This window comes from Schistocerca gregaria, chromosome 5 (assembly GCF_023897955.1).
Source record: "Schistocerca gregaria isolate iqSchGreg1 chromosome 5, iqSchGreg1.2, whole genome shotgun sequence".
NCBI classification, from domain to species: Eukaryota; Metazoa; Arthropoda; class Insecta; order Orthoptera; family Acrididae; genus Schistocerca; species Schistocerca gregaria.
In genome coordinates this window covers 94,409,779-94,421,971 of record NC_064924.1, presented here as the reverse complement: position 1 = coordinate 94,421,971, position 12,193 = coordinate 94,409,779, and the positions used below count along the sequence as shown (strand labels likewise).

Here is a 12,193-nt window from a genome sequence, read left to right as displayed (position 1 = left end):
ACTGTTGACATTTACTCTCAACAACTGAGCAGCCTTGGAGACGCAGTCCGAGAACAACGACCAGGAAGAATGAGTGAAGTGTTGGTACTCCGCGATACCACCTTGTACACCTTATCTTGCGCGCTCATATTTTCACCTTTTCCGCTGCCTATCTAACAACCTTCCAGTATCTTCCTTTCCTGATAAAAATGCGCTCCCAACGCGGCTGGACGAGTTATCCGGTTCAAAGCCACGTGCTTTCTACATTTGTGGAATCGAAAAGTTATGCCAGCGTTGGCAGAATTAAAAAAAAATATTATTATTGTTAATTCCTTTAACTCCTTATGGTTCAAATGGCTCTGAGCACTATGGGACTTAACAGCTGTGGTCATCAGTCCCCTAGAACTTAGAACTACTTAAACCGAACTAACCTAAGGACACCACACACATCCATGCCTGAGGCAGGATTCGAACCTGCGACCGTAGCAGTCGCGCGGTTCCGGACTGTGCGCCTAGAACCGCGAGACCACCGCGGCCGGCCTAACTCCTTATGGGTAGCATAGGCCTGCAACAAAAGATCGCTATGTCTCCTGCAAGTATTTTCGCTTCTTCCCATCCTATTCCTTGCCCTTGATCTTCTGCTTCAACTGATGGTCTCCACGTCGTTCTGGGCCTGCCTCATCCCGGCGTCCCTGAGGAATCCAATCAAGTGCTTCCTTGGCAGTATCTACATTTGGTCTCCTAAATATTTGTCCTAACCATCTCCATATCCTGCTTCTTATTTGAAGCTCAATTGGCTTCTGGCTGGTTCTTTCCCAGAGTTTTTCGTTAGAGATGACATTTGGCCGCAATACCCCTCAGGATGTTCCTGACATCTGTTCTTAAATGCCTGCAGCTTGTGGAGTAGTTGCTTCGCCGCTTTCCATGTTTCAAATCCATAGAGACGCACAGATTTTACATTACTTTCAAATACCCGCAACTTGGTCCTCAATATTATTCCCATTGCTCTCCACATTGTAAAAGCGCCTTTCGCTTTGTTGATGCGGCTGTTAATGTCTTCTGTTGCACCACCGTGTGGTGTAATCATGCTTCCAATGCTGCAAAACGTATCCACCCTTTCGACTACCTGCCTCCCAAGCTTAAACCCTGCTGTGTTGTGATCATTTGCGCGCATGTCTTTTGTTTTTTGGGCATTAATTTTCAAACCGACTTTCTTCACCGAAGATTTCAGACCTTCTGGTTTCTCTTTCATGCCGTTGTGGCTGTGGGATAGAAGGCAAAGGCCATCCGCAAAATCTAGGTGTTCTAGACGTGATCAATTGCTTCATTTTATTCCTCTCACTTTATCCATTGCTTGCGTCATTACAAGATGCTGTGTTAAATAGTATCGGAGAGAACATGCAGCCTTGCTTCGTTCCTGTTTTTACTGCTATTGGATCTGAAAGCAGATCTTGAAGTTGAAAGTGGCGTATGTAGTTTTCATACACGCACTCGACAAGAGTGATTATTTCTCGGGAATTGCAAAAGTTTGCAATGAGCTCCATATTTTTGTTCTAATTATACTGTCGAAGGCCTTTTCAGTCTACAAACAGCATGTAAAGCGGCGACTGGTATTCATATGATCGTTCAGTTATTATTCTCAACGTATTTAATTGGTCAATGCAAGAGCCACCTTCCCTGAATCCTGCTTGTTCTGTTCTTATTTTCTTGTCTGCATATGCTTTTATCCTATTTAGACTATTCGCGAGAGGATGTTGCTTGGAGCTCACACCAGGGTGATGCCTCTCCAGTTGTCACAATAGTGGAGGCGAATAATTGTTGATGGCTGAAGTCCATGTGTGTCTGTTCTGTTTATTAAATTTACCGATAACGCTGAGAACTCATGCACCTACTCAATAATTATGGACAGTTGCACAGTGTCATTAATGGGATGCTGATGATGTAACTGTAGTGTCTTGTACAGCAAGGAAGCAAGGGAGAGGCTGTTGTTATGGGTGGCTGGAATCCTCTTTCTACAACACAAATGCACATGTGGATTAAAACGCTCCTTCATTTACATGAACTGGAGCATTTACTTAACTTGAATAGAGTCCATGTTTTGTGGTACAAGCTCATCGGTAATAGTCTCTTCCAGACAGCGAAGTACAGCCCTGGTACAGATAAACTAGCCGTGCTTTAGTCATTAATCAGATCGCTATGCATTGTCATTGTGACGGACTAAACCTGCTCTGCGAGTAAACTGACACTAAACTGGATGATTGAGTGAAGCCCTACGGTCAGCGGCGGTGGCCCAAAATACTTGCTGTTGAGAGGGCGTTGATGGCGTGTTGCTTGTGGGTGTGTCTCTGGCCTCTCTCGCGATATGTGTGCTCGATCCAGTGCCTACAAATCGATCTTCTCGCTACATCTTTGCCGACTGGTGAGCTGGCGACAGCTTACGCCAGCACAGTAGTTCTGCACACACTGTGTGTGCACAGGACTTTTCGGCTATTAAGTTGGGTAGATAGGTACTATAATCAGATCCACGAACGATGCCATTTCGCGCATGTCAAGGCACAGATGGGGATTGCATTGTTGATGATAAATAGATGTCGTGTGACTAGGGCCTGCTGTTGGGTAGACTGTCCGCCGGGTGCAAGTCTTGCGATTTGATGCCACTTCGGCGACTTGCCCATCGATGGGGTTGAAATGATTATGATTACGTCATCACAACATCTAGTCCCTTAGCAGAGAAAATCTCTGACCCAACTGGGAATCGAACCCTGGCCCTTTAGGACTGGCATTCTGTCGCGCTGACTACTGAGCTACTGGGGGCGGACATTGTTGACGATTCCAAGCGACAACTGCAGTACGTGCATGAACGTGCTTTTTACATGAAGAAAGTTTATATCCTCCAAATTATGTCCCTCACTTACTTATACAGTATTTATCACTTACCACAACGATCGGCGATGACGACTCGAGACGAATGGAATCAAACTTCAGTAAACAACTCCCTATGATCACGTTTAATGCTCGTATTAGCTACGGCACTCATAGCAGAGCGCTCAGAACGTGCTGAACGCTCATTGGCTGTCGGAGCATACGTCATGTAGGTGCGCAGTGATATGTCTGCGTAAGCAGAAGAAACTAACGATTAAAATCCGAAAGAATTTATAGGACTGTTGAATTAACCAAAACAAATTCTCGAACTATAACGCCAACACAAAACAGTGATCTGTCTTCGGATCACAACTACATACAAGATAGAAAACAACTGAAATAATTTCGTACTAGTCTCCGCCAGAGACTTCTCTGACATTCCAAGCCTAATCAGCGAGAAGATCCAAGCTGGGCTGGTAGTGCGGCAGCTATCCAAGTCTGCTGGCGGTCAATGAACTGCCGATGTGCGGTTTTCCTTTTCTTTATTGTGATTTCATTCCCCTGTCGCATATGGGGAGGAGGGCTGTCAGAGGCACAATCCGCCGTTTTCAGCCGAGTGACATGACAACTTAAAATAAGAATAAAATTTTACATATATAAGGCGAGAAAGGGGAACTTAAAACAGAATAAAGGGAGAAAATGGAGGTAAAAAATAGACTAACATGGAGACGTTCATGGAGGACAGTTAAAAGTCACCAGAAAGTTAAAAAACACAGTTGGCGAGTCTTCAAAACTCAGAGAAGACACTGAATGGACATGCACACGTTAAAAGTCGGCCACAGTAGTAAAAACACTCTGGAACAACACATTTAAAACTCACTTGGAGCATACACAACCAAGAATCTAACTGCCAGGCGGGACCTGCCGAGTGAAAATGCAGAGAAGATGGAAAAGGAGGGGAGAGCATGGGGCAGCAGGGGAAGCGACAGGATGGTGGGGCATCAGTGGGTACACAAAGGGGCAGGAGACACGTGGGGCGGGAGATGAAGAGGGAAGACAGGGCAGGAGGGAGTGCAGAGACACTGAAAAGGGGCACAAGAGAGGGAGGGGAAGTAGGAGGGGGAAGCCGCTCAGCAGGAGGGAGGGGGAGGAGAGGGAAGCCTGAGGAGGAGGCAGGAAGTTGGTAGAAAGGGCAGATGTCAGGGCGAAGGTCATCATCCAGGAGTGATAGATGGTGGAAGTTGCATTGGGAAAGGAGGCGGGGGGGGGGGGGGGGGTGTGAAGCCGGGAGAGGGTGAGACACAATGGTAAAGGCGCGGCAACTGGCTGGAGGTGGAGAGGAAGATAGACACCAGGGCGTGAGGAGGATCAAGGCGGCGGAGAATATATAGAGTGAGGATGTTTTCAAGGAAAAGGAGAAGGAGAAGGTGGGGGAAGGGGACGTGGTCGTAGAGGATGCGCGTTAGGGACGGAAGGCGAATGCGGAAGGAGAGGCGGAGCGCATGGCGTTCGAGGATTTGGAAGGCTTTATAGAACTGGGGAGGGGCGGAAATGCCGATGTGCGGCCGAGCGCCGGCCTTTATAGCGCTTCGGCGGATGAGTATCTAGGAACTATTTTCCATCACGTGGTTGATGTGTGAAAATAGTTCCGGGATCTGCAGCGACCTCTTCCTTATTTCTATGTGGTGCGGTAGTGGCCCCTGGTGGCCGCTGGTGTCTTTGCGGTGGTGCCGTTGTTGTGGTTGTTGCTGTGGCCGTTCATCAATGTTGCCTGTCGGTTGTGTAGTGCCTCGGTGTGCGCCTGTGAGGTCGGGCAACCCGCGGCTGCAAGCTGTCAGTTTGGTTGCCGATACTGCAGGCGCCGCGATGACTGGTGGCGAAGGCTACAGCACGCAGAACCGCCGTCGTTCGCGACTGCAATAGTAGTCCGTTGTGGTGTGCAGTGCGTGGCGCAGTCGTGGTACCTGTCGGCGGACATGCAGCTGTTCGCGGCGGCGCCGCTGCTCGTGTGGCCCCTCCGCCGGTGGCGCAGGGCGGGCCCGGCGCTGCTCGCCGCCTCCCTCGTCCTCGCCGTGGCGCTGCCGGCCGCCACCACGCTGCTGCTGTGCGACTGCCCCGCGCTCATCGGGCTCGCCACCAGGTTTGTGCCAGTGGCAAGAAACTGCTGTAGGCACGCGTGTCCAAACACACAGGTATGTAACAGGCAGGATACGGAGCTGCGGTCGGCAGCAGCTATACACGGTGGTCCATTGATCGTGACTGGGCCAAATATCTCACGAAATAAACGTCAAACGAAAAAACTACAGAGAGCGAAACTCGTCTAGCTTGAAGGGGGAAACCAGATGGCGCTATGGTTGACCCGCTAGATGGTGCTGCCATAGGTCAAACGGATATCAACCACGTTTTTTTTAAAAATAGGAACCCCCATTTTTTATTACATATTCGTGTACTATGTAAAGAAATATGAGTCTTTTAGTTGGACCAATTTTCTCGCTTTGTGATAGATGGCGCTGTAATACAAACATATGGCTCACAATTTTAGACGAACAGTTGGTAACAGGTAGGTTTTTAAAATTAAAATACAGAACATTTTATTTCGGTTGTTCCATTGTAAACATGTACCTTTGTGAACTTATCGTTTCTGAGAACGCATGCTGTTACAGCGTGATTACCTGTAAATAACACATTAATACAATAAATGCTCATAATGATGTCCGTCAAGCTCAATACGTGTAACGACATTCCTCCCAACATCGAGTAGTTGGAAGTACATCGCCATTCTGTCATGCACTGAAACATCTTGCAGTAACATCGGTGGAACATTACGTAGGAAATCAGCATACATTGCACCATTTACATTGCCATCTATAAATTGGGGGCCAATTATCCTTCCTCCCATAATGCGGCACCATACATTAACCCGCCAAGGTCGCTGATGTTCCACTTGTTGCAGCCATCGTGGATTTTCTGTTGCCCAATATTGCATATTATGCTGGTTTACGTTTCCGCTGTTGGTGAATGACGCTCCATCGCTAAATAGAGCGCGTGCAAAAAATCTGTCATCCTACCACGATTACTCTTGTGCCCAGTGGCAGAACTGTACACGACGTTCAAAGTCGTCGCCATGCAATTCCTGGTGCATAGAAATATGGTACGGGTGCAACCGATGTTGATGTAGCATTCTCAACACCGAGATTTTTGAGAATCCCGATTTCCGCTCAATTTGTCTGCTACTGATGTGCGGATTAGCCGCAGCTGCAGCTAAAGCACCTACTGGGGTATCCTCATTTGTTGCAGGTCGTGGTTGACGTTTCACATGTGGCTGATCACTTCCTGTTTCCTTAAATAACGTAACTATTCGACGAACGGTCCGGACACTTGGATAATGTCCTCCAGGATACCGAGCAGCATACATAGCACACGTCCGTTGGGCATTCTAATCACAATAGCCATACATCAACACGCTATCGACCTTTTTCACAATTGATAAACGGTCAATTTTAACACAGGTAATGTATCACGAAGCAAATACCGTTCACAATATCGGAATGTTACGTGATACCACTTACTTATGCGTTTGTGACTATTACAGCGCCATCTATCACCAACCTGTATAAGACAACAAGTCTCTGGCGCAGTTGTTAGATCGGTTACTACTGCTGCAATGGCACGTTATCAAGATTTAAGTGAGTTTGAACGTGGTGTTATAGCCGGCGCACGAGCGATGGGACACAGCATCTCCGAGGTAACGATAACAGGGCTTTTCCCGCACGACCATTTCACGCGTGTACCGTGAAAATCAGGAATGCGGTAAAACAACAAATTCCAATATCGCTACGGCTGGAAAGAAATCCTGCAAGAACGGGACCAACGATGACTGAAGAGAAACGTTCGTGACAGAAGTGCAGCCCTTCCGCAAATTGCTGCAGATATCAGTGCTGGGCCATGAACAAGTGTCGTCATACAAACCATTCAACGAAATATCATCGATATGAGCTTTCGGAGCCTAAGGCTCACTAGTGTGCCCTTGATGAGTGCAGGACACAAAGATTTACGCCTCGTTTGGGTCCGACAACACCGGCCGTGGACTGTTGGTGACTGGAAACATGCTGCCTGGTCAGTCGAGTCTCGTTCCAAATTGTATAGACCGGATGGACGTGGATGGATATGAAGACAACCTCATGAATCTGTGGACCCTGCATGCCAACTGCTCATGCTGGTGGAGGCTCTGTAATTGTGTGGACCGTGTGCAGTTGAAGTGATATGGGACCCCTGGTACGTCTAGGTACGAATCTGACAGGTGACACGTACATAATCATTCTGTCTAATCGCCTGCATGCCCTCATGTCCATTGTGCATTCAAACGGACTTGGGTAATTCCAGGAAGACAATGCGACACCCCACATGTCCAGAATTGCCACAGAGTAGCTCTTCTGAGCTTAAACATGAACATTACTGTCGCCTTGAACGATTCTCTTCAGTCGTCGTTGGTCTCTTTCTTGCAGGATCTTTTTACGGACGCAGCGATGTTGGAGATTTGATATTTTACCGGATTCCTAATGATGGTACACCCGTGAAATCGTCGTACGGGAAAGTCCCCACTTCATCGCTACCTTGGAGATGCTGTGTCCCATCGCTCGTGCTCCGACTGTAACACCACGTTCAAACTCACTTAAATCTTGGTAACCTGCCGTTATAGCAGTAGTAACCGATCTAAGAACTGTGCCAGACACTTGTTGTCTTATACAGGCGTTGCTTGCCGCAGCGCCGTATTTTGCCTGTTTACATATCTCTGTATTTGAATACGCATGCCTATACCAGTTTCTTTGGCGCTTCAGTGTATATGCCTCAATTTTTGTGCTATAGGTGCATGGTACAAAGTATGTGCGTAGGGGGGTGTATTATGTCGAGAAGATGATGTTCATAGATTTGTTAAACAATTTGTAATCCCCGCCACATTGTGTCACACGTTAATTCTAGGATTAGAAGGAAAAAAGTATTGGTAACTTATGTAATCAACATTACAGTCTTATTAAATAATCATAATAGTAACTGTCTATTAAAAATAATGTAGTTGCAATACAAGTGAACCTTTTCTTTTTACCCTTCAGGAAATTGAAGGAGGTAATAACCCCCATATTGGGAACTAATGTTATACAGGCTGTATCATACGAGGACTATTTGGTAAGCAAGCTCCGATTAGTCACGAAATGGAAACTGCAGTGAAAATGAAACCTGTTTTATTTGCAGCAGTTTTCTGCCCCTACCAGCTACTTCTCTATACAATCGCCGCTCCGACTTACACGTTTGTCGTAGCGTTGTACCAACTTTCCAGTACCCACGTCACAGAAAACAGCCACCTGTGCTTTCCGCAACCTCCCTGCGCTGGTCTGCAGTTCGTTGTCCGTGCCAGCGATTCGTGTGGACGCAGATGAACATCAGAGGGAGCCAAGTTGGTGATGTATGGTGGTTGCTCAAACACTTTCCATAGAAAACTCATCAGGGGCGTCCGAAATGCACCTGCAGTTTGCGGTCGAAAATTGTCATGAAGAAGAACATGTGTGACAGTTATGTATTGAGGGGTGGTATGAAATCAGGTGAAACCTCTCAGCGATCACACATACTTGCCGCGGGACACTATTTCCTAGGCATCTTTACGCGCTCGCGTTTTGCTCAGAACCGAAAAAAGCGGCATGGCGTGATCGATAGGCACAATAGAGACACTACCCAACACATCTGTGCAAAACGTCAGCGGATTTTCACTGTCCATTTCGTGACCTATTGGGCCTTACTTTTCGAATAGCCCTCGTAATTGGTAACGAAAGTTGTATGTGAATTGAAGGGAGAGAGAGGAAGAAAGGAAAGGAAAGGAAAGAGAGGGGATCACTGCTGTCAGCTGCATCGGGACATTACATGGAACCAGCAGTGACAAGTAAAAATGTGTAAGACCGGGATTCGAACCCGGAATCTCCTGCTAACTAGGCAGGTGTGCCATCCAGGACACAGCATTACCACAACTGCGTGGACTATCTCAGAACGCCTCACAGCTGATCCACATTCCCACCGAAGGTCACCTATCTGCAGTCCATGTCCATTTCCCCCCATTTCCTTCTCTCTCTTATCACCACCTCTGGCAGATCCTCCCGGTTATTTTATTCATTATCGAGTGTGGTGCGACAGTGTTCTGTTCAGTGCGCTTCTACAGTGTTATCAAGTGGTGTGGTTTTTAATCGCAGGAGATCGGACGTATTTGTGCATCCGCACTGAAGAAGGTGGATACGTTGCACAGCTAGGCCTATAAAATTATTTGAATGCGTGGTGTCTGTTTTTTTGAACATGTTCAAAAGAACAGACAACACACATTCAGATAGTAACGAAAACTGACAAGGACTGTACGCTACTGGGTATTGCGGTCCAACTCTATGCCCCTACCCCCTGGTGTCCTCATCTCCTGCCTGCTGCCACACCTCTATCATTGTATCCCACCCTCTCTACACTGCCACACCCTCTATATCCTTCATCAGGGCGATTTCCAGGACCTCCGCCTCTTGGTTGATGAACTTTGCTGTGATGTCTACCCTTCATACCAACTGCAGCCCAGCCTTCTTTTCTCCCATTCCCTCCCTTGCCCTCAGCGGTTTTTCCTCCTTTGCCCCCCCCCCTACCCTGAGTCTCTGCACTCCCTCCAGCTATTTTCCTCTCCTGTCCTTCCTTCCCCAGCCCCCTTAGTCGCACTCCCCACCCCATCGTGTCGGAGTCGGTGCACACTGCTCCATTCAGCGAAAGCCCAGGGACAGAGACAGGTGGCCGATAGCCTTGGAGTCGCCGAATCTTGGCCCAAACCTGCGATGCAGAGGTACGGACGCCAATGGTGGAAACATAACGTTCCCAGCACTCCTGCTTCCGTTGGCGAATAAGGCGTCGGGCTCGGGCGCGGAACTGTTTAAAAGCAATGAGGGTCTCCAACGACGGGTGCCGCTTATGGCGCTGAAGAGCCCGCCGGCGATCTCGAATCGCCTCTGCGATCTCGGGCGACCACCACGGCACAGTCCTCCGCCGAGGTGACCCGGATGTACAGGGAATCGCAGATGCCGCCGCAGAAACGATGCTGGTGGTGACCGACTGAACCACCGCATCAATCGGATCAGTGGAAGGAGGTGCGATCACTGCGACAGATGTAAATAAGTCCCAATCAGCCTTATTCAGAGCCCATCTGGAGGGGCGTTCAGAAGAGTGACGCTGTGGCAGTGACAGAAAGATGGGGAAATGGTCACTACCACATAAGTCGTCATGGACCCTCCAGTGGATGGATGGTGAAAGTCCGGGGCTGCAAATAGAAAGGTCAATGGCCGAAAACGAGCCATGGACCGCACTAAAGTGGGTCGCCTCTCCCGTGTTTAAAAGGCATAGGTCAAGCTGTGACAGAAGAGTCTCGACATCTCTGCCCCGGCCAGTAATCGCGGCGCTACCCCACAAGGGGTTATGGGCGTTAAAGTCGCCCAGCAACACAAAGGGAGGCGGCAGTCGTCCTATCAATGCAGCCAACACATGAAGAGAGACATCACCATCCGGCGGAAGGTACAAACTGCAGACAGTAATAGGCTGAGGCGTCCACATCCTTACAGCGACAGCCTCTAAGGGTGTATGAAGAGGCACACACTCGCTGTAGATAGAGTTAAGGACGTAGACGCAGACTCCACCAGACACCCTCTCATAAGCTGCCCGGTTCTTATAATAACCCCGATACCCACATAGGGCAGGGGTCCGCATTGCCGGAAACCACGTTTCCTGGAGGGCAATGCAGAAGAAAGGGTGACTGCTGACGAGTTGGCGGAGCTCAGCAAGGTGGTGGAAAAAACCGCTGCAGTTCCACTGGAGAATCACTTTGTCCATGGGCGAAACAGGCGTGAAGGGACCGAGGAGGCGGATCACGTCACTGGGTCACCTGCTGTCACCGATCGAGGACCAGTACAATCGGCGTCCTTGGCGTCTGAGGGTATGGCGAGATCCACGTCCTCAGCGGACGCCAGGATCTTCACCTCATCCTCAGACGCAGAGCCTGTAGGGAGCGGTGGGGTGGATGCCACCGCGCGTTCCTTGGCCTTAGAGGCCTTCTTCTTCTTCGTCTTCTCTCTCTGCTCCTTGGGCTTTACTGGCTGGGAGGGCTCCACCGAGTCAGTCTCCGGGACGGAGGAGGAGCGGGAAGCCTTGCGACCAGCCGCTGGCCTGCTTTTCAGCCATTGGCTGACGTCACCCTTCCCAGAGGTGGAAACCTGGGAAGGGAGGGACCCGAGGGATCCCTTGCGAGAGAGAGTCGCCGAAGAAGTCGGACGCTTCTCCGGCTTAGAGTTGGGGACTTGTGTCCCCGATGGTTGGGGGGTCGTTGCTCCTGAGGTAGGTGGTGCAGGAGCAACAGATGGGGAAGTGCCCCCCACCATCAAGGGGGCAGGTGTAGTATTCCGGCTCAGAGTGTTCAGTGGAATCGGTGCAGCAGATGACAAAACTACTGTTTTGGCAGCGGTGGCATAGGAGCTGGTCAGAGCCACAGGATGTAGCCTCTCGTATTTCCGCTTAGCCTCAGTATAGGTCATGCGGTCCAGGGCCTTATATTCCATGATCCTTCGTTCTTTCAGTAGAACCTTGCAGTCTGGCGAGCAAGGGGAATGGTGTTCGCCGCAGTTCACACAGATGGGAGGCGGCGCACATGCAGTATTAGGATGTGAAGGGCGTCCACAATCTCTGCATGTCATGCTGGAAGTACACCGAGATGACATGTGGCCGAACTTCCAGCATTTGAAACACCTCATCGGGGGAGGGATATAGGGCTTCACATCACATCGGTAGACCATCACCTTGACCTTTTCGGGCAGGACGTCACCCTCGAAGGCCAAGATGAAGGCACCGGTGGCTACCTGATTATCCCTCGGACCCCGATGGACGCGCCGGACGAAGTGAACACCCCGCCGTTCTAAATTGGCGCGTAGCTCGTCGTCTGACTGCAAGAGTAGGTCCCTATGGAATATAATGCCCTGGACCATGTTGAGACTCTTATGGGGTGTGATCGTGACGGAAACATCCCCCAACTTGTCACAAGCGAGTAACCGCCGTGACTGTGCAGAGGATGCCGTTTTGATCAATACTGCCCCAGAGCGCATTTTGGACAAGCCCTCCACCTCCCCAAACTTGTCCTCCAAGTGCTCGACAAAAAACTGAGGCTTGGTCGCCATAAACGATTCCCCATCGACTCGTGTACAGACTAAATAGCGAGGTGAATAAGGTTCGCTGCCAACCGTAGCCTTTCGTTCCTCCCATGGTGTGGCCAGGGAGGGGAACGATTGTGGATCATATGCCT

At 49.4% G+C, this 12,193-nt stretch overlaps 1 protein-coding gene across 1 annotated transcript in view; it reads left to right on the top strand.

Annotated features, from left to right (window-relative positions):
* The window catches only part of LOC126273239 (O-acyltransferase like protein-like), a 245,407-nt gene that overhangs the window by 179,565 nt on the left and 53,649 nt on the right, over positions 1 to 12,193 (top strand). The window contains exon 8 of the mRNA XM_049976783.1: positions 4,785 to 4,981. Coding sequence (XP_049832740.1) covers positions 4,785 to 4,981 — 197 coding nt within the window. The remainder of the gene's footprint in view (positions 1 to 4,784; positions 4,982 to 12,193) is intronic.